Source organism: Ambystoma mexicanum, chromosome 12 (assembly GCF_040938575.1).
Source record: "Ambystoma mexicanum isolate Mex_15411 chromosome 12, UKY_AmexF1_1, whole genome shotgun sequence".
Classification (NCBI taxonomy): Eukaryota; Metazoa; Chordata; class Amphibia; order Caudata; family Ambystomatidae; genus Ambystoma; species Ambystoma mexicanum.
This window is the reverse complement of record NC_090936.1, coordinates 570,143,875-570,167,045: the sequence shown is the minus strand read 5'-3', so window position 1 is coordinate 570,167,045 and position 23,171 is coordinate 570,143,875. Positions and strand designations below refer to the sequence as shown.

General features: G+C 42.9%; 1 protein-coding gene across 2 annotated transcripts in view; it reads right to left on the bottom strand.

Moving 5' to 3' along the window:
* Positions 1-23,171, bottom strand: part of VPS37C (VPS37C subunit of ESCRT-I) — a 110,157-nt gene that overhangs the window by 13,907 nt on the left and 73,079 nt on the right. For both annotated transcript variants that reach the window (XM_069628884.1, XM_069628885.1), the window contains 2 exons: positions 22,182-22,353; positions 21,622-21,704 (listed from right to left, as the gene is read on the bottom strand). In XM_069628884.1, coding sequence (XP_069484985.1) covers positions 21,622-21,704; positions 22,182-22,353 — 255 coding nt within the window. The remainder of the gene's footprint in view (positions 1-21,621; positions 21,705-22,181; positions 22,354-23,171) is intronic.

Genomic DNA, 23,171 nt, shown 5'->3' with positions numbered 1-23,171 from the left:
AATACTGCGGTGTATCCTATAAATTATTATTTTTTTTTAAATCAAAGGGAGGGTCGTGGAGATTTATACAAGACATGAGACAGATGAAACAGATTGTAGTTTGCTTTAGTTCCTAATCCGGCGATGATACTACACAGTATCCCAGCGGAAGCTTAATATTTCACAGTGATCGATTTGAAAAATGCATTTCTCGATCCCGTTGCACAAGGACTCGCAAGACTCGACTTACTTTACGTTCCGTCAAACTCAACTAAAACACACTTGTTTGCCCAAGGGGTACTGTGAGTCTCCATCTATCTTTAATAGAGACTTATCGATCGATCTAAGCAATATTGATCTTAAGAGTGCGGTAATACAGTACGTGGATGAAATTTTAATTTGTAGCACGACAGAAGATGAGTGCAGACAAGACTCAATTCAATTGATGACTATCCGAGCAGACAAGTAGAAAAGGAGAAATTGCAGTATTGTCAAGAAGTGTTATACATAGGACATTTGACTTCGAATGAGGGAAAAAAGGTGACACCTTAAAGAGCTGAGGCAATTATGAAAACTGCAAAACCAAATGCAGTGAAACAAATACAGCAGTTCTTGGAGTAATTCAACTATGTTAGAGCCTGAGTGTTTGATTATAATTCGTACACAAAACCTCTTTTGCAAGCTTAAAAGAAGGCGCAACTGAATAAGGTGAAAATAGAACGGACTGAGGAAATGGAGGAATGGTTTGAGGAATTGAAAAAAGCTATTTGTATGACTCCTGTTTTGGGAATTGGCAATTATGGAGAGGAATTTTATTTATTTTCACACACAAATGAGACAGTCATGACAGCAGTGCTTATGCAAAGAACTACATTGGGGTACAAGCCTCTAGCATATTACAGAGGGATTTTAGATCCAGTTACGAGAGGACATTTTCCATGCGAACAGTCATTGGCAGCCACCGTGTTCACAATTGAAGTATAAAAGTATTGTCATGGGCTGATCTATGATCCTTTTTGTGGAGCATGCTCGATTTGCCATTTTAGAGAAGCCCAAAAGGTACATTGACATACCAAAGAGCTTCTGCCTATGAAGTAAAGATTTTGAATCCAGCAATTAAAATTGTTAGATGTAAATTAGTGAATCCTGCCACGTTTATACCAGAGCCAATAGCAGAGGGCGATCAAGTGCATGACTGTGCTAATTACGTTGAATTTTATGAGGATATAACCTGTGTGAAGGAAAACACTCTGGCAGGAGAGGAATCCTCTTTATTGATGGTTCTTCGAAAATTGATCAGACAAGTGGAGAAAGGCATTCTGGCACGGCAGTGATAAGACACAGAACAAATCGAGAATTTGAAGTTGCAAGTGCAAGACTACCGTCTCACTTTTCAGCGCAAGCAGCAGAATTAGTGCTGTTTATTGCCACACTCGAGAAACAGGAAGGACAGGAAATGATGGTGTATAGTGACTCTGCCTATGTGACGTCAACAGTACACGCAGGGCTAGCACGATGGAAAAGGAGTGGCTGCGTCCGTGCGGTTGGCACTCCAGTGCAGCACGCATCCTTATTGGACAGGCTTATTAAAGCACTACAACTCCCAGTGGCCATAGCGGTAGTTGAATATACAAATGCATTCACCAAACCGCTCCCGCCTACCTCTCTGAAAGAGTCCACCCCATCTCCACAACCAGGCCTACCAGAACGCCCTATGCAAACATGCTCACAGTGCCCAAATTTAAGAGCTCGAGCAGATGGCACTTGCTTCCCGTACCTAGCAGCTACACAATGGAACGCCCTACCACCTACACTCCGAGGTGAAAGCTCACACCTAGCCTTCAGAAAAGCTGCCAAAACTCTTTTTCACCTAATCACGCCACACCATGCTCATGCCTAAATTCCTTAATGCATAATGCTTTTTTATTATATTAATCACCTAAATGCATAAATGTAATGTACTACTACTGTAACTAAGCTGTAAACTTTCAAGTAACAGTGCTGCGATGCCTAGGGGCTCCCTTGTGCGCTATACAAATGTAAAAAATAAATAAATAATGTGGAGCTCACACTAAACAAACAGATTTTATCTCTTGCAGAAACAAAGCTGTAGAAGCCAAAAGGGTTGCATATTCGCCAGATATTTTAAGTTTTGATACTCCAAATGTCAAAGAGCTAGTAGTCACAACCATGGTAATGCAAGAAGGGTTTAATAAGTTACCAATGACCCAATTAATAGAAATTCAAGGAAGTGCACCACAGGAAGAGCAGGAATTATGTAAAAGAAGGGGGGGGGGTTCTTTATCCCCCAGAGAAGCATTATGGCAACAGGATAGCACTGGAAAGCTGGTGATGCCAGTAGTATTATTAAAAGCAGCGCTTGGGCAGCTGCATTACCCCACGCATGTAACTAGGGAGAGTCTTGCTGCAACAATTGCAGAAGACTGGTTCATTCCAAATTTGTTGGAACACGTTGCATTCTTTGTAGTAAATTGCATCGTGTGTCAAAGGTTTACTGCTAGACATACACTAAGAACTACTAGAAGGGTAATACCCAGACCAAATGGTCCTTTTCAGCATTTACATATTGATAATGTTGATGTGCTACAAGTATGTAATGGATATAGGTATCCGATATTGGTGGTGTGTCCCTTCTCTAGGTGGATCGAGGCAGGTCCATGTACACACCTTGATGCCACTTGCACAGCAAAGTTTCTAGTACGCCAAATCTTTCCCAGATGGGGTGTGTGTGAAGTGCTGAGATCAGACAATGGGCAGCATTTTGTGAATGAGGTGCATGAACAGATAGGGCTTCTATTAAATATTAAGCATACGTTTTCTTCTGCTTATCACCTGCAAGCAAACGAATATGTGAGAGACTCAACAGCCTCCTTAAAGAGAGGATTTCCAAAATAAAATTGACCTTGAAGAAGGGATGGCTATATTGCCTGACCTTAGCTTCATATGCCCTTCGGAATCAGCCTGGTTCAGACCATTACCTCACCCCCACACGAGCTAGTGACAGGGAGACTAATGAGAACAGCTCTTACACCTCCGTCTAGGAGTAGAAGTGATGCCCACAGTAAAGCTAAATTGTTAGGTGATGAGTTGAATAACTATTTGACATGTATGACCTCTAGCATCGCTCTCATTTCACATCAACACAAGCGTCGAGGGGGCAGTGGGGAGATCGGTCTCAGAAAACAGATGAAGACCATTCAACAACCTGATCATCTGAACTATTATCGGCACCAAAGTTATTTATTGGAGATCTAGTGCTTATTAAAAACTTCACCCGAAAGTGGCACGAGCCACACTTTAATGGTCCCCTTTGCATTGAAAATATAACCCCCTCAGCAGTAAAAGTCCAGGGCAGGCGAGCTTGGCTTCGCTTGAAGGACGTGAACATCTACAAAGGCGTGACTGACCGTCCCACTGTTGCCGATTCAGATGCAAGATAAGAAGAAGAATTTCAGCTTGTGCAGACTAAATCAATAATGAGGGAGGACAAGAAAGCGATCAGTTGTTGATGCAGATATAGCATTTGGACTAAGGCTCAATCGGACACTCCTTATAGATATTGTAGCAGGAGTGCCAACCCTTGCTGAAAGCCTTAGGAATCTTTTGAAACTCGAAGTTTAGAAATTGTTAACATATCAAAGTTATGCCTAAACGCCCGTTTTTTATCAAGAACTGGAAACGTGCTCAGTATCCAGATTAATTTCTTGGTGCAAACTTGTTCTAAACAGTAACTCCATGATGTTAACTGACAGGGATGTGCATAGGCTTGAGTTTGCTCTTTTTGTATTTGTCCTTCAAGCTGACAAGAGACATTGATATTCACACTTTTTTACAGGATCCTAAAGATGGCCCTGTGATTAGGGGGCTGCTCATTGAACAAATACTGCAGTTAGCAAACTAAGGAAATCTGATGAGTTTTATTAAAAAGATGAGCAATTTGGAAGCTAGTACAGTTTTAGAGGAGGAACCACAAAGACTGAAATGTCACAAAAGGTGGTTATTTATGTTTTGCTGTATAATATATGTTTGCATAATCACACTTTGTCTTTCTACTCCTCTTTCACAGTCTCTATCACATTAGTACTTCTGCTAAGACAGAGACCATTATAGTTCCTGGCACTATGGGAACTGCTTTTGATTTGCCTACTCCCGCTAAGATAGAAACTCTCGTGGTGACCCCCAATATGAGAGCTGCTTTCAAGTTGTTTCCACATTACGCAACCCTTATGTTCGGGAGACGTAAGAGAAGTGCAGAAGAAGATAAAGAGACGATAAATGCTTAACTAGACAATGTAGCAGACGTGAATAACAACATGTGATATCAGCATATGAAAAGTGTGGGGGAGAGACCATCGAAGGAAAGTTGCTATGTCTGCGCTCCCATACCCTATGCCATGAATGCCGCACAAACTTTCATTTCCAGAGAGATTCCAGAGCACGATGCCAGGTGCCTTGTTCATCTTGCAGCAGGCATGACTCGTGGACAATTTCAGGGAAGTTGGGCAACTCTACAATGGAGATCGAAATGGTTGTTTCCATTTCAGGATGATTATATCAAGACGCCACAAATGGCGAAACAACCTGGATGGCAGAGCAAAACGCTTGTGTATCCTGCAGGCGGACAGGAAGAAAAAGTCATAAAAGACTTGAGAATAGAATGCCCCGATATAACAGATAGCTGGATCACCTGGATGTTGGGAACAAACTCAATTCTTGGTTTATGGACAAGTAAAATCTAAGCAAGGATGGGAAGCAGAAATGATGTCCTGTGCAGCTCATCTACTGAAGTCAGAATATGTGCAAGAAGTAGGAAGAGTAAACGATGGGTGTTTGAGGTCATGGGCGAAACATGCCAAATTGCTGACATGGGTAGAACATGAATCAGGTCCAATGATGATGATTCCGTTGGCGAATGCAACATTGTATTTTCAGAGAGAAGGAAAAATGTGTGTGCTAGATAAAAAAAGCTGCAAGACTACAGTTGATGTCTCGAGAATGGAAGCAGAGACAGCTGTTCTGATGGATCGATATTGGGCTTGTGGGTCCAGAGCCTACATGAAGCTGCCCAAGGATTGGGGAGGTATGTGTTCCTTGGTGCTCATCCATGTTCCAGCATTAGTGATTCCTCAGAGCAACCTGAAAATTGGAGAATTTCCAAAAGTAGATGCCCATTTGAGTAAGAAAAAAGCGCTTGAATTTCTCAATCGAACCAAGAGAGAAAACTACTTCTCAGCAAAATCAATAGAAGCCTTTGAAGCTATCCCATATGAGCACAGGTGGTTTTGCCAGACTGCTTCGATAGTTCAACTATCTTCATGCCAGGGATCTAGACTATGGCCAATGCTAAATGGTTACAAATTACTATCTGCAGACAATTAACACCACCATAAAGGGATTCAATGCTATCAAAGAAGAGCTCAGGGCTATACGACTGATGACCCTGTAGAACAGATATGTCCTTGATATGATCACTGCGATGGAAGGAGGAGTTTGCACTAAAATTCGGCCAGCATGTTGCACATGCATACCTTATCATGATGACGAAAATGAAACCTTGACAGAGGCTATAATGTTACTAACAGACCTGCATACCAAGATTGAACACGAGACAGAGGACATTATAGATTACAGCTGGTTTGCATCTATATTCTCATGGATTCCGCAGTGAATTGCAAACATCTTCAAGTTCCTGGGAGCACTACTGCTCATGTTGATGTTTGGATTCTGCATAATCAAGATAATAATCGCCCAGTGTAAGAAGACAGCAAAAAAAGCAGTAGGAACAAAGGTAATGATCGTTGTCAAATCAGGGTTCGGACCCAAAGAGTTAACTGATAAAGATGTCAGGAAATACAGAGGCTAGCATAGTAGCACCTGAAGGAACTAAATTACTGTATCCGAAGAATCACAAGAAGTATGTGGGACGATGGGTCTATAGTAATCCGAATAGACAGTGCACCTACGTGACTTGGAGTGTGGATGAACATGTCAAATCAGCAGGTTCACTGAAGGGAGTGACGAAGATCTGGACCCTGAAGAAACACTTCTATAATCTGATATCAAGATGTGGAAACCAGTGAAGGTGTGGTTGATGGCTGGATAAGAGGGGCAAGTGTAGAGGAGCAGTTCCATGCCTCTGCAGGAAGTCCTGCCCCCCACTACCTATATGCTGGGAACCTGAAAGCATGCCATGCTTGACACCAGCAGTAGTGACCATTCTGCAGCGAATATTCGAGAAAAGGTACCCATTGAGAAAGCTGCATCAAATGTATTCCCGAAGAGAAGACAATCACATGGAGGAAATCCCTGAAGGAATATGAAAAGAGAAAGAAAAGGAGCTGGTGACGTCACAAGAGATGCATGTGACGCACTCAGAAGACAGGCTGAAGATGTATGGACCTTATAGAAACCTATGACAAAATAAAGAATCGAGTTAACATTCATATGCGAAAAGAAGATTGCACGTGTGAAGAGCACTGCAGAAAATGTAAGCTGTTTTCATAATTGTACAGATGCAGCAACGCAAGTAAACTGATCATAGAAGCTGGCTATACGTAATGAATAGACTGGAGGTGGAGCCGCCATTGTATAGAAACTGGACATCAGTGTCACAACTTTAGTGAGTTCAAACCCATGGAGAGAAAGATCGAAAGCTGTGTCGCAGCAAACAATTAGCCAAGATCATGGAACAGGGTGTAAGGGCTGTCTGGTTTGGTGTCAAGTTTGAAGCATCTATCCTTCAAGGTGGTGAACGCGAGATGCTGAACCATCCCTTGTTAAGGTGCAAAGAAAGAACACCATGAGTGCCAAGTTTTATTCATTCATGACAATTAAATGCTGCAAAATGGTCTGAAGTGTGGTCTTCTGTCATGTGAGCCAAGGATGAAAATAGAGTTGGGCATGCAGCTCCTGAACTATGATAGCATGTACTCACACTCCCTCAAATTCCCAGAGACGAGAATATACTGCAAAGCCAAGTTCAAAGACAATATTCATGGCAGAAGGCATGGGTCATGAGACGTTGGGCTAATTGGATGGGGAGGTAAGTCATGTCCACCTCCTGGCACCTGGGTAGGTGCTTACGTGCTGCTAGTGAGACGAATGTTCCAGACTGGCACGAGTGTGCCAACCAATTGTAGAAGGCCATATAACAAAGGACCTTAAAACTAAATAATATACTGTGTACTTAATAATGATAAAGAATGACTTGCACTAGAGGTGGGCATAAATTGTCCACCTGACAGTAGATATTCAATCACAACCCAACCCCTTATAGAAAGTATACTTGGATGTTCCCCTTCAACGTATCCTTGAACGTATCATAACCCCTCTAAGTTTTTCTTAGTTTGCCACTAGTGTGACATCAAGTATGACAAATGTTTGCAATAAAAGTGTAATTGTTTATGAAATGCTTCGAGAACGCTTGTGCGACGTCCGTTGATGTCCGCTGTAACTCCCTGTTTTAGACAATTGATATTAAAACAGAAAATATATTGCCATCTTCCCGAGCTGGTTCGATTATTTGGTATCAGAGTTATTCTGCATCCCATCATCTGCAGAATATGTACGGAGCCAATTATTGGGCCATAAGGATGGGCAGAACAGCCTCCCTGAACAGCATCAGATCTCGAGCTGGTCTGTAAGAAGGCATGACAGCTCAAGTGCTATTGTAGACATTTCTTGTAGAAGAATGCTGTGCTGGAGTGCCACTGATGCTACAAGGGCATGCAATGTCACATCTCCCTAGCCAGTCTACACAGCAGAGGGGATAGAGTCCCCACAATGGATGTACAGGTACAATTTGGCAGTGGTGTTGTTGCCATAAATAAAAACTGTGGCCTCTTATCCGACAGGCCTTCAGAGATAGCCTTGAGTTGTAGCACATTTATGCACATGGAGTTGTCACAAAGTCAAGTAGGATCAACAAGTAGACACAAGGAGGTATAGTTAAAGTAGGGTTTATCATGAATAATAACAGGATTAGTCCAAATAAGTAATTTTAGGCACCTTAAAAAGTTTAAACAATCGGATGGCATTAGTCCTGGTCCCTACCCGGGAGTGGGTGGTCAGTCCACAGTTGCTCACAGCTCTGGGTTTTTAAAAAAGTGTCCCTGTCACTGCTTTTTGCGCCCTGGTTCTGTAGGCTCCAGTCTTCTGCTTCTTGTCCTTGATATAGTGGGAGGTCCTTCAGCAAGGAAAGCCTTACAAGGTGCTGAAGCTAGGGTTTGGTAAGAGCTTGAAAAGCCACAGCGATTCCATCAGTAAACCGATACCCTGCCTGTCCCTAATTTATCTTGCTTACTACCTTCCCTGTCCAGAGTCCTAGCTCTATCCCCTGAAATCCTGACATCTTCCGCAACAATTCAAAGTGCTCTTTTTCCTCAAGGGGCCTATTATCTACCCTTCTTTATTTTCACAAATCGTACACCTTCTTGGCTCCACCTCAGATCTCTCCATTGACTGTTTTCCTAGTTTCCTCTTTCATATACTCTCGATCTATCTCTGCATAGGTTCTTCCAACCGCCTTCTGAATACTGGTTTCCACCTCCATCCCAATACTCCTCCTATCATCCACGTCAATGTTCTCTCTGCCTCCTTTACACGTCCTCCGAATCTCTTCCTAAATCTTCCATCTAACCCACTTTCTGAAATTCTTCCCCATCTTCCTCCCAAAATGCTCTCAAATCTTCCTCTCCCTTTCTCCGCACAGCCTCATTTCTCCACTCTACTTTAGAGTGACCACTTCATTATACCCTTTGTGGCCCAAATACCATCAAAAGCATCCAACAAGCATCAAAAGAACCCCACGATCTGGAAAAGAATCTAGAGAACCGTCAAAAACAGTTAACTAGAAGAAGATGGAAGCCAACGATTTTAACCCTGGACACTACTCACAGGACGAAAAAGCAGACCTAATCCTGAAATCGATCGCAAAAGAAAATAGAAAAAAAAACACTCCTCCCACTATAAAAGAAAACGGTGGCCAAATGGTTCACGCCCCTCCTCAAAGCAATAAAAAGAATGAACTCGAAACGAGAACAAGAATGAAGGAAATAGTACAACCAAGAGAAGAGAATACGACATCCACCGGACATCTACAAATGGATCCTTACACAGGGTACTCCATCAGAATACTACCTAAACCTCTTCAATCTGTCAATTTCATATTGGAAGAGTACCACAAGCCTGCAAATCAGCCTACATCAAACCACTCCTCAAAGGTGATTTGGAAGACCTCTCAAACTACCGACGGATCTCAAACATTCCTTACCTGGCAAAACTAATAGAGAGCTACGTCTACGAACAAATACTGGAACATAAAGAAAATAACCAACTATTGGACCATGCACATAAAGGATTCAGACCTATGAGAGGAATGGAGACGGCACTACTCTATATGGGACAACCCAAGACCAACGCTGACTCCAACATAAACTCAGCACAGATACAACTCGACCTCTCTGCAGCATTCCACACAGTCAAACAGAACACCCTCCTCAAGAGATTGGAAGAAATAGGGATTGGAAACACGGTGCTGCTTTGTATTAAATCTTTCTTGTCCAAAATAACAAACAGTATGGCAAAACCATTCAAATCCGCACCACGGGACACCACTTGTAGGGTACCACTAGAGTCCTTGTTATCCCCACTAGTGTTCAACATTTTTATGATTGTACTAATCAAACTCATCAAAAGATATAGCCTCACATGCTACAATTACAAAGACGATACCCACATCTACAAAACCAACGGCAATCAAGAGGGTAACCCCATGCTAACAGACTGTCTCAAAGAACTCTACCAATGGATGAACACTAAAAACATTAAAATTAACCCAGACACGGAAATCATGATTACACCCGACAATCAAGGAAAGAACCAGGACATCCCATGGTCCACAGAATTGGGAACCCCACCAGAACTATCAAAAGTAGTAAAAAACCTTGGAATCCTAATGGACAATGAGCTAACACTGGAAACACAAGTAAACGCTGTAATTAAGAAATGCTTCTTCCACCGTCACACCCTTGATCTCCTTCACGCACAAAACACTTATCTCCCTCATCATGTCCAGGATAGACTAAACCAACAGGATAAACCTTGGAATGCGGGAGTACTTACTGAGAAAACTCCAACAAATATAGAATACAGCTGCCAGACTTCTACTCAAACTCTCCCGAAGAGATCACATCACTGCAGCACTAAGGATACTACATTGGCTCTCAGTCAAAAAATAAATCCCCTTCAAAACAATGTGCATAACACACAGAGCAATTCACGGCTAGGAAGCAGAATAACTACAAACCATTAGAGGAGAAGCTGGGGGCACATGACTGGCAACTTGATCAGTCAGTATGCACAGCTATGCCCAGGGCTGACAACTCTTACGGTGGAGACCTAGACCTACATCTGAAGCAATCTCGTCTCAGGAGGATAGCTTAGGGTCAACGTGCTCGCCTTGGCAGCAAAACGACAAGGAGCAACACAGGTTCGATCCCCGGGTTCGCGCTTAGAAACCTCTGGGTATTAAGTGCGTTATAAATAACCTATCAAATCAAAAATCAAATCAAATCTACGATGTGGAAATAGAAAAAACAAAGGAGGGAGAAAAATAAAGCCTTGAGGGCCATTTGCCCTAATATCAACCTAGAAGATGAAGAAAGACGGACAGAGTCCCACCTTGCTAAATCCAACCATCGCCGTGTCACCTCCAACGCAAACTGGTCCTTCATCAACAGACTGATTCTCACCAATAATTTCAAAATAAATCTTGGTACGTGATCAATTCTGCCTCGGCTGGTGCTACCACAAGGGAATTATTACCCATCTATGAGGGGGTCTACTGTTCCCACTGTAAAGAACCAGATTATGTGGGACTTATTGGTAAAATGCAATCATCCTGCATGCTAGGGCCTGAGGGCATGAACAACATGGTCATTAAGTCTGACCCTGCTCTTTGGGCCAAACCTTTTCCTCTCCCCGTTTGTTCCGATTTGTGACACAGGAATAATCCCAGAGACTTGGCTACATTTCATCTTGGACCCGGTCCATAAATCGGGCCCCCGCTGGGCCCCTTTGAACTATCGTATGCTTGCAATGTTAGATTGCTCCTCGAAAATGTTTGCAAGCATTTTGCTGAACTCCTGCCTTCCTGGGTCACTGAAAAGGGACTCCTTCACCTCTCTCAAACAGGGTTTAGAAAGAATTATAGTACTTCCGCTCCCGATCTGGGTTATACAGACGCTTATTTCTGACTCCTAGCGTAATACCGACTCTCTAGTCTACATACGTTTCTCTGGGGCATTCGATCGGGTCATATGCAGCCGACTCTGGGACAAACTGGTTTGTTGAGGCATTGACCCCTCTCTCCTTTATTTCCTCAAATAGTTGTACTCGGATACAAAAATTTGAATACGTTTATCCCAGGAGGGGGAGCTGTCCAATCCGTACCCTACAAACAAGGGGCTGTAACAGGGTTGTGCCTGCACAACCTTTTGTACAATCTGTATGTTGCAGATTTTCCCAAACATCTTGAACGGCTCGGAAACAATCATCCTCCCACCTATGGTAATCTGAGCCTGCACTGCCTCACCATATGACACAGCGAAACTGGCCAGAACTCCAATTGGCTTACAACGCTCTCTGGATGCTCTTTCGCTGTATGCCAAAAGGAACGGCCTCGTGATAAACGCGCATAAAACCCAAGATCGTTTTCTTTGGGAAGAAGGTCACAAAAAATAAAAACTTCACCTGGCGGGTGGACGTCTGCCTGATTGAGTGTAGCAGCGAGTACAAATACTTGGGCATCTACTTACGGAACAATCGTTTCGCCATACATCTCTCAAATTATATCCAGACCAGGACCTGGAATAAGTCGCTGGTACTTAGGAGGACTATAAATAAGATTGTGGGAGGCTCCATAGAGGCCATGGTCCGAGCACACAGGATGTCTATTGTACCCACTATATTCTATGGCCTAGAAACTTTCAGTTAAGTGGCTGACGCCATTAGAGGCCAAAATACTCTGTTCTCTTCTCGGCTTACCCTGTACCACCCCGTTGGAGTTTATTAGACTCATGCTGGGACTTCCATCATTACTGGCGCGCTGGAATATCTCTGCTTGTAGACTTTGGGCAAATATCACCTACCCAGAGGGGAATAGCAACTCTTTGCCAAGGCTAGTTAAGGCCCACCAGGAGAGGCGTTCCACAGCTGTTGGTTCACTGAGTTGGATCGCATGGTTAGAAGCCATCTCTTTGAAACAGGGGTGGATAACCCCCGGCCACCTTTCATGATTTCCATCTTTCTCGTCAGGTGAAAAGAACGATGGAATGGGATAGAATCCAGTCCCTGACCTATTTAACAGACAAAGTCAATTTTGTGAATTATACTCACCAAGGTAATTTCCTTAACGAACCTTGTAGTTACCTTATTAAGTGCTACTTGCCCCCGCTTATACTATTTATCCCATATCTGTGTAGCAAACAGCTGTCAGTCTTTGCCAACATAGGTGCCTGGAACGGGGTGTTAGGGAGGACTGACTATGCAGGATATGTAATCAAGATATTGAAACCACTCGACATGTGCTCACCAACTGTAGCTCTTGACCAATTTCTACTCCAAAAGCTATGAGGAATTTTGTGATTATGGATCTGACCAATTTTGGAGTGCCATCTATTACAAATCCCTGGTTAATACAGCAGCTGCATTACACATTTGGACATGTATCCAGGACAATCTTATCTGACTATCCCACATCTTCAACAGCTTGGCATATAGCCCCTCTCCTCTCTCCCACCCTCGATGAACCCACATTGTTGTACCCTCATTGCATTTGTACCCACCTTTTTATTATGGCTTTTAAACTTTGACGTCTCTTATTATTATGTGGTTTTATCATTATATGAAGGCCGTTTTTACTCATTGAATGTTATGGTCTCTTGTGATATTTCTTGTTTTTATGAGCTACACTATCTGTTGTTTTATAGATGTGTTCATGTGTAAAAGGTAGAATTACCAAACGCACAATAAAGTATTAAAAAAAGAAAAGAAAAAAAAGGAAGGTGGGGCAGGCCACAAGTAAGTGGGTCACTCAAGAGTCGAGGTTATTCATTCCGATTTCACACAGAAACCCCAGAATATATAAAAAGTACAGGGAGTGTTAGTGAGAATTCTCAGAAATGTGCTAATTCCCTCCACTTAGAGACCCCCAGCAACTTTGCTGGATTTTGAGGACTTGATTTTGAACTCTGTTTCTTTTGGTTGTGAAGACTGACAAACTCCATAGATGATATCTTTTACATTCTGTCACACAGCACCTTCAGTGCAGTGGCACGGGGAAGTCTTTCAGATTTCCCAAAGGTTTAAATACCTTCTCTTGGCTAAACTACTGTTTCCAAGAGCAGCAAAGTGAAATTGACTTTACTTACATTTGTAACTTTCTAGACCCAGCACACACTATCTTACAATAGCGTGCTGGATGGGCTACCTAGTATCCACTTTGTCTAACTTCTCATGGAACATGTTTATGTTACCCTTTTCTCACTGAATGTCTGATGGCAGTGGTTTCATTTTATCTACCGTGGTGTGCATTTACCGCGGGCTGCGTTTGCAGCTGCAGTAAAGCACCCAAGGGTGCCATTTTTGTCAAAATGGCCCGGTCTTCTTTTTTTGCAATTTCTTTGTGGAAAGGTCCTTCGTGAGATTTACTCTGCGTGCCAAACCAGGTTTGGTCCGATTGTTCGCTTTGCCTTTGGCGGGATTCACAAATGAAGCCCGCCTCTGGCTCCAGCGTGTCTAGGGTGGGCAGCAAGTGAGTATGGTGCCCGAAACTCCTTGTGCTTAGTCTCCTAGGAGACCCAAATGCACTCTGTGATTGGCCGGCTGACTGTCTGGCAAGGACAGCCACCCTGCTGGGTGACTGACAGCTAGGCTGGAATTAATGGGAGAGAACTGATAAAAGGCGAGACATTTGGCTTGGAAGGCAGAGTCGACCACTGGACAAAGGAACCGAAGAAGAACTTGAAGAGGATGCCTGCTACAACTCCTGGACCGTTGGTTTGCCCGGTGAAGCCCTGCTGCTGTGCTGAAACTCCAAATTCGTATTGACAGAGAAGCCCCTGCAAGGACGACTTCTCCCCTTGAGTTGGTGGGACCAATCAACTCCAAAGTGAGCCACCTGGACATTCTCTCAGAGCTGGTTGCATGTCCACAGAGTTGCTGCTGGAAACCGAAATGCCAGGGAGAGGAACACCAGATTGTGTGCGTTGCTTTTAATGATGATGTGTTATTTATATAGCGCCTTAATCCAAAGCGCTTTACAGAGCACACATTTACATACAATATCACCCAATCGAAATTGGTACTCATTTATCGACCTCGGATGGATGAAAGTTGGCCAAGTTCTCCAGGAAGATCCTCCGGACTCCCAGGAAGCAGGACAACAGAGTTCCGGGACCCCAAAAGCAAGGAAAGTCCATCTCGACAGCCAGAAACCGAGCTGTTGCTATTTGCGGTAGTCCCGAGGAGCTGAAACATTGAAGTGCCACTTGTTTGAAAGATTGCTGGTTTCGAGCGGTGACCGTCCCATTGCAGAGCGGGCGTCTCCAAAAGTACTCTCTCTAGTCCCCACGACTGAGGCCCAGGAACAGCGAGAGCTGCACAGGAACAGGTGTAATCTGCTGCAACTTTTCTTCAATACAAAAAGGTACTGTAAAGTCTGAGAGAACTTACCTCTCATTGTAGAGTTGCTTGCATCTTCTACTACTCACAGGTCTGAACAGCTTGTGGCCCTACATTTCATTTCTTCTTTTCTTCAAAGACTTCTAAAACATTGTGCAAAGACTTTTCTACTTACCTACCAGAAGTGCTTCACGCCATATAAGTCTTTAGCTCATTGACTTTGTCTTAGCCTGTTATACTGAATGACTCTGCTGAGGGGATCCAAAAGTATTTGCCTTCTTAAGAATATTTGTGGTCTCTCATTTGTTCGAATAACCTTTTCCTTTGATCAAATTCTAAAAGTATTCTAAATGCAAACAGTAAGATATTAATGTCCCCAGCAACCTTGCTATTGAAGTCACCTGAGGGTGTAGGTTGTGTCTGTGGGCAATCCCAAAAGGGTCTTTACTGATTTAGAAACTAAGAGTGTACAGTTTTGAAGTGTATGTGTGTGTTGCTTTTATATTGCTCCCTTCTGAAGAAGGCGTATTCTAACTGACTGATGAATAAATTAATAATTGTTTATTCAAGAAACCTTGTGTACAAGTGTTTATTTGAATACGTGCCACTGTGAATCTCTGTTAACTCCACGACAGCTCACATTGACCCCTCTTGAGATCAGCCTGGCTGCTTAACACACTACCAACCTGTGTAGTACAAGCGTATACCAAAGGTTGGGTTCTTATTACCTGTAGGTCAGGGTTGTTGTAGTGCACCCAAAGGGTACTGGATACTATCGTTGCCTAACAGGGAGCACCAGATTATAGCATTGCGGAGGAAGGAAATCATGATTTTGTGGCAGGAAGCTATAACCCTTATTCTAGATTGTGCTTAGGCTTTGACCAGCATTGAACAGGTTAAAATGTGAAAAAGCAGTAAAGACTTAATTGAAATTAGAATTATGAGGAAATATGATTTTGTTTAACATAGGAGCAGAAACTCCAGATGCAAATATAAGATCAGATAGGTGAAGGCATCTCAGTGGTTTGAATTGCTGTTGCCAATATATGTGCGTAGCCTGCATGCCAGCATACCTATTTGAATCCTCATGCAGCCGGCTCAACTCTTCCTGAAGTGAATCATATAGTTTTGCAGACCTGTTAATCATTAAAGAAGACTCTAATGTGCTGGTGCATTGCAAGTTAGATTTATGAGAGAGAGCGAACGAGTGAAAGCACACTAATTTAGCCTTTGCATGGTAACAAAGCAGTAGTGGTTTTATTCCCAGCTCATTCACTAGATTATATTGGGTGGTCTTGGTTAAACAATTTTGTTTTACGTTTTGGGACTTTAGAATTCTAGCAAGACATAACAAAAGGGGGGGGAAGATATCACATGCTTTTATTTCCATAATCAGTACAGATGAAGAGAAATATGTTCCACACATGGCTGAGTCCTTCCAGGCTCCTTGGAGGGAGATCTTATGTTCAACATGTCGGAGGTGCAGGCAGGATAGAGTAACGTCTTCTTTTGAGGACAGGAGAGGCAAAACGAATACAAAAGGGAGTCTGGAGGAGATCAGGTAACTGCCCCTACCTGTTGATGAGACATCAATATAGAGGTTGCAGGGATATGAGGATTCTCCTACAACGTCTCCATTTTTAGGAACTACCTGCACTCTATATGATTTATTGAGCGCCAAAGAGTGGGGTTGGGGTCCTGACGACACTACAGCAGTGACCAAAGTGAAAGAGGCCTTGGCTGATGCCACTAAGTTCCGCTCTAGGTGGAGCTCCAGGACAGCAGATGGTGTGCGGGAATGGAATAGGATTAATTGCAACGAAAGATGTGATGTTTATGAGATTGGGGACACAGAATAATGCTGGTTTAGTGGCCACATATGTGACAGGGCGTACAACACCGACAGACCATACCAAGTAGAGACTGAAATGAGCTATTGAAAACAAAGACATGGTTGAGACCATAGAGAAAGGTGTGAAAGCAGAGACCGAGTTGCAGACTAACCAGAGATGTTTAAGGACAATACAGCGTTAGAAACAAATGAGAGTACATAGGGAAGGAAATAGTTTTGTTATTGAAATATGACATGCCAATTACATGAAAATACACACATCTTTAGCTGGCTTTTTCCAGTTCCTCTCTGAAAATAAAACGGAAGGCGAGTACCCAGTGTCCTCCAATGGCACCATGTTTCATGTATAGACAAGGTAATAATCAACCGGTTGTATGATGTCAAGGAGCAACAACCCCATCCCTGGACAGGGTGGTGGTGTAAGAACAGGAGAATGTCCAGACCAATATGGCGATTTCATGGTAGCCAACTCATAATTAAACATGTAGATGGCTGCAATTTGCAAAATCAGGAATATACCAAAATAGGAAATGTACATGGGTGATGTGGCACAGCTAGGAACACCACTAGAAGTGCCTGAGCACTACATCTTAAGTCATAGTTTGAGGATGATCAGATCATGCAAAAAGACACGAGAGAAACCAACGCTGTGAACGCAAGCAACAAAAGCATCACAATACACATTCGGAAGAAATGAGCTCTAGAAATGACAGATTGAGAGCTCCACACAGTAACACAGTGACAACAGAGGTTTAGAGTTGAGTAGGGCCTTTTTAGGTAATTGGGGGATTTCAGATGAGGTAAGACTAAGAATATATGCAGGTTATGAAAATGTTGTACATTTAGGAGATTGTTAACAAAATAAATTACTAATATATTATTTACAAATCAACCCAAATTGTGATGCATGATATATTAACTCTGGCATGCTTTCGAACAACAAAGTAGCAGCAATCAGAAGCCTAGGTGAGGGGCTAGCGATGGCATATTTAGTGGTGGTAATCATGAGACCAGGTTTTGGGCAAGTGATGGAACAGTTAGCATCAGCATAGATAACATGTGAATGGTGGCATGTTGGAAAGTTATGAAACTATAGAGCAGCCACATGCAATATTCTTTTAAGGACAAATGCTAGGAAGACCCATATTGGACCACTTTTTGATAAAAGATTAAAAAGGCATTGAGGGGATATGGGAATTAAATTTAGACAGGATCAGCCCCAGGAAACAACTAGGCAGAGGAAGGAGAGAGTCAAAAAAGGGATCATCAAAGCACTTGAACCTGGGTCTATTACGTTGCTGGCTCCAAAACAACAGATAACAGCACATCAGCTTGCCTACAACAATCCAACTCAACAGTTGGACCAGCAAAGTACAAAAAGTGACATTTTTCATCAAGAATTTTAAATCCTCCCCAGAATACAAGCAGAAAACAATCTTCTCTTAATTGTCAACTTTCCAAAACCCAGGCTCTTCCCACTCCAACACTCTGGCTCAAATGTCCAGGATCTTTTTCCTCCCTATCGCTTCGTTCTTGCTCCTTAGACTTTAAAAATTACTTCCTCTAATGACAATTATTAAAACTCTCCAACGTGCACCTCACACTCTCAATCTGTTAGTTTCTTCTGGCTCTGTTCCTGATGAATTCCAAAAGGAGATTTTCACTCTTCTTCTGCCCTTCAATTGCCAACTTATGTCTCTCCTCCCACTTCTCAAGATCCTTGAAGCAACTGTGTCCCTTTACTGAACGCCACTCTCTGCTCCTTCCCCTTCAGATAGGTTTTCGTCCATGAAGGTCACAGAGCACATGCTTACCACGGTGCTTGATATCTGGCTCGATGGTCACACTCCGAGCTCTCCCACGATTGTCAATCATTTTATTTTGAGCTACTGAGTAGCAGTAGCAGGGATCTCTGGCTCCACCTTTAACTGTTTTGCCTCTTTTTGCTCCAATTACTGTCAGGCTGACTCTCTTCCCCCTTTCACCTATAGGGGCTTCCAAGGGTCATTTATTCCCCCATCTTATATGTCAACCTTTTTCACTGCGGGTTGAATATTCCAGATTAAACTTTTCAATTATGCCCATTACATGCAGATTCTTGTCAGATCGAACAACGATTTGAACACTTCCACTACCTGCAGGTCTGCAGTATCTGCCTGGTTGTACTTCAATTTTCTAATTGGTTTTTGATAAAGATAGAGGTCACAGTAGTCCGGGCAATCTTTCTATCTGGAACTCCTTATTCTGCTAATTTGCCATTCCTCCTTGTCCCCCTCCTGTCCCTTCGGTTTGCAATATCGGGTTCGACATTGATCAGGATCTTTCCATTAAGCCTCAGATTACGACAATCACCTCCTCTTACTTTGATCAGCCAAACCTTTTACAGCAGCTGCTTTAGTGTCTTGTTCCTTCTTTTCCTATCCCTGCAATTACTGCTCTGGCACAATCTAGTTTTGACTATGGGAATGCCCTCAAACTGGGACTCCTTTAGTCAGCCTCTCCTATCTCCGACTGATTCAGAATGATGCTGCTCGTTTCATCATCAATAGCAAGACCACATTTTCTGCACTGTACACCGCTTTTACTCCACTGGTTCTCACTTTCTCATTCATTGTCTTGTAATTCATGCTCCCAGGCGTACTTCACGCTCTTCTAAACAATTCCTTCTCAAAGTCACATGCTACACTTCCTCCTGAATAGGTTGCAGATACTTCTCAGTCTTGGCCCCTCAGAATGGAACCACTTCCATTTCAGGCTGCATCCTTAGCCGAAAAATCTGAAAACGTCTTTTACTTTCCATATGAGGCTTTGCCAGCCCTCATTAGCAATACTTAGTGCCAAGAAACCACCTACAAGGTTTATGTGGGCTTCACCGATACTATAACAAAAAGGAGCCAAATGCCACTCACAACACAAAAAAATAATGTTCTTCTGTCAACAGCTTGAAAGCTAATTTATTTCAATGGTATTTCAATGAAAAGCATGACAAAGAGTGCATATCGGAAAATGTAATGTGAAACTAAAGCGCGCACACAACCCACTCGATGACAATTTATCCATCCTAAGGTTGACTGATGTCACGAATGCAAAAAATATAGGTGTGGGCCGCGGCACATGAGAACTAGTATGCCTTGCAAAATAAAATGCTATGCAATAAGCGGTGTGCATGTACAGCAACCCAACTTTCCAGTCATTTACCCTTTCTGCATGTCAGCGTGTCCAAGGGATGGTATTGTGCATGGCATGTTGCGATGCTCTGGCAAAAAGCTACCTTAATCCATCTCAGGTGCTGGCAGATGGTGGACCCAAGTCAGGTTAAGTAAGGGTTCCAAAGGAAAATGGCTAAGAAAGCTTAATGTGAAGTCAAGCCTGGAACCTAGCAATAGGGACTAATGGTAGGGAAAGAGGGCATCTCAACTGAAGCTCTGACATAACGTCCTGCAGGGTGTTCCTTGGGATGGAAATGGATGGGAGAACAGTCTCACCGTAGACAAAGTAAGGCGACCGGGTGAGACAAGGCAAGGTGAAGGGAAATGGCAGTGTAAAGCCACTTTTGCCAGTGAGGATAGAATAAAAAAAATAATAATAATAATAAAAAATAAATGAACACTAAATGGCACCTCATGGCAACCAAGAACAAGGCCAATGTAGTAATACAGAACAACACTGGAGCAAGGTTGTGTACGTGGATTCAGGAGACAACTCAAAGTAAGGCAAAAAGTGCACAAAACGCAGAAACCCAGTTCAAGGTTTCTATGAGCAACTTTGGAGATATGCAGTGAAAAAGCTCATCACTGAAAAAGGCTGAATGCCATTTCTAGAATCGGCTGCATACAATATTGCGAGAGCACCTAATTAGGCCCCGCCCCTCACCGCTATGTAAGCCAGACCACCAACCACATGTAAGCCACCCACGGCACCAGTCACCTTTGAAGGGTCCCAGTTTCAGGAGTACAAGGCACCTCAGGTGATAAGACCAGTGAAAGGCTGACGGCGGTCCATCTGCGTAATAGATGTCAAAGGATTCCTCAGGGATCAGGACTACCCAGACATAAGGACCACAAAGGCACTGCTCAACTCCATAGGACCTATCCAATCCAGATGAATTTTGGAAATGTCAAGGACTACACACTTAATCCAGCAAAGGAATCTAACATCCTTGAATTCTATAGGTAATTGATGAAAGTGGGCATCAAAGATGCCATGACTGGCTCGAGACACACTTAACCAAAGATGAATTATGCATGTGGAATTTCTTTCTTCTGGGCTTCCATTTTTCTGAATGATGGCAAATAGAAAAGAAAATTGCGGGTTCTAGGGCAAACATGCCTTTGACTCAAAGGACACCTGCTGGGACAACGTCTGCAAGAACATACATTTAAAATGCTCCTTTCTACAGTTGCAGAACAGGCTTGGGGATGAAAAGGAACAGGTTTTTCAATTTGTTTCACAAAGTTTATAGTGAAAGGGTGCATTTCAGTAGCGATATTACCCCACTAACAATGTTATAATACGATTTTTTACTATTTCAACCAAATTTAAAAGTAAAAGCCTTTAATCCCAACAAGGTAAAAAGAAAATAACACAAATAGGAGAATGCACAATTGTACAATATATGTAGAGTTACAAAACTTCATGGAGAGTTTGGAGTATTTTGTGCAGAAGAAACATGTTCAGAAGTAGCGGCTCTTTGAAGCAAAGTCATGCCAGTTTATGGTCAAACAAAATAGTTCTTTATTTCAGAGACTTATTTTCCATTAAAGATTGCAAAATGACTTATAAATAAAGCAAACAAAAACGAATTACAATGATCCATGTGCAGTCTATACAATAGTCAATCATATGCCAAAAACGTACAATAAATACATTATGTGAATGGGTGGGTGTGGTCCTTCAGGAGGTGTAGCTCCTCGGTCAGTGGGAGGCCACTCACTAGGATTGGTTTTCTCCTCAGGTGGGTACATACCTACTCAGACAAACATACGCCCCCAGAGGCAATGCATGGCCCTTTGGGATAGTGTATTGGGCCGCACAGGTCTTTGTTTACATATATTTGCCAAATACACATCTTTTGTTGCATCACTCACCTCAGACTCCTCTTCAATGATTCTCAGGTGTTCCTGTAGAGTGGGCAGCAAGGACTTTGGGTCCATGGCAGACACAAACGCATCTGTCAAGAGACAGGCAGAGGTTTTTTTTAAAAAAAAAAATGTCAGTACATCACTAATAAGACATGCCTCCTAATGCTCCAATAAACCTTCCTAATAATTGGCAAATGTGCTTTATGCACTGAAAAACACAAAATGGAACTTGACAAAGTGGATTGTTTTTACAACGCCCGAATTTTGCAGCAAGACTACAGAACTTCATAGCCTTTAGCGTTACATAACCCTGCAGGAACTCATGTGGTATCGCAGGAAACTGCCTCATATGCCACAGAATAAGGCTGCATCCCCACAGATCTCAATTACATAAAATATATGGCATTCTCTACTTCAATGGGTTTGAGGTTGTGTAAGAACCACCAGAGGCACTCCTTAGATGAAATGAGAACTCAGTCTCCAAGAACGTAAAGTATTCGGTTTAAAACTAAGATCATGGAATAACTGTAGGCTCAGTATTTAAACAAAAAAGGAACCCTTCTTGCCTAGCTTTGTCTTCTTTTGTCTGTACTGTGTCACCACTTGCCCGAGACCCTCATATTTCTCCTGGAGGAGGACTCGGCCGGTGTCCAAGCGTGGCTGGAAAGAAAGATTTTCTTCTGCTAACCTGCGGTTCAGGGCAAGGAGCATCTCCTTCTCTAGCTGCAGGCTTTGGTGCTGAAGGAAGAAGCAAGATTTAGTGAGGTATGACAGAAGTCGAGACTATTATTTTTTAATTATTCCTTTTGATCATTCTCCCAATACACCCACTTTATGTTCAATCGCTTGCTCTCAACTAACAAAACAATACCCCCTGAATGCAACATTTGCTCTCCCTGGCCACGCCCTGACCCCCCATCTCTTATGAAATGCACTTATTTTCCCCCCTTCTCGGTCCACATTTCACTCTTCATACCATCTTTCAAAATATCCATTACACCCGTTCTCGATTTTCCAGAGTGTTTTTTACAGGATAATGTTGTACAGTGCAAAAACAGGTCTGGGAGCCCCTCTACTGTACCTTTCACAGAGGAGAAATAAGGCTTTGTATATCAGTCTGGCCCCACCCACTTGGGCAGTGCAGCACAGAAATGTTAGGCAATTCTCTGGTAAAGGTATAGCGAGCTAAAACGTGGTTGTAGACCCTCCCAAGTGTGCACCTTCTAGAGAACAGGTTGGCTGTGTTTGTTCTCGGCAAAGGGGCTCCCAGGCCCTTTTTTGAATGTTGTACAGTGACCAACGTCGAACTATTGAGGGCGGAACAATGTTTGAATTGCAGGCCTAATCTGTTAATCAAAGTGAATACCGTGACATGTTTAGTTTTCCATGCCGATTCAACCTTTTTCGACAGACAGTCCCCACCTAGGGCCTCACTGGCAATTTAACTGCATTTATTCCCGACAGCTTGTAAGACTCCCAGGTGGCTAGCTCGTAGTAATTTTCCCACACGTAAGCAATTACCCTGCGTAACGCTCTGCTCGGTGGCAGCTCTGGCT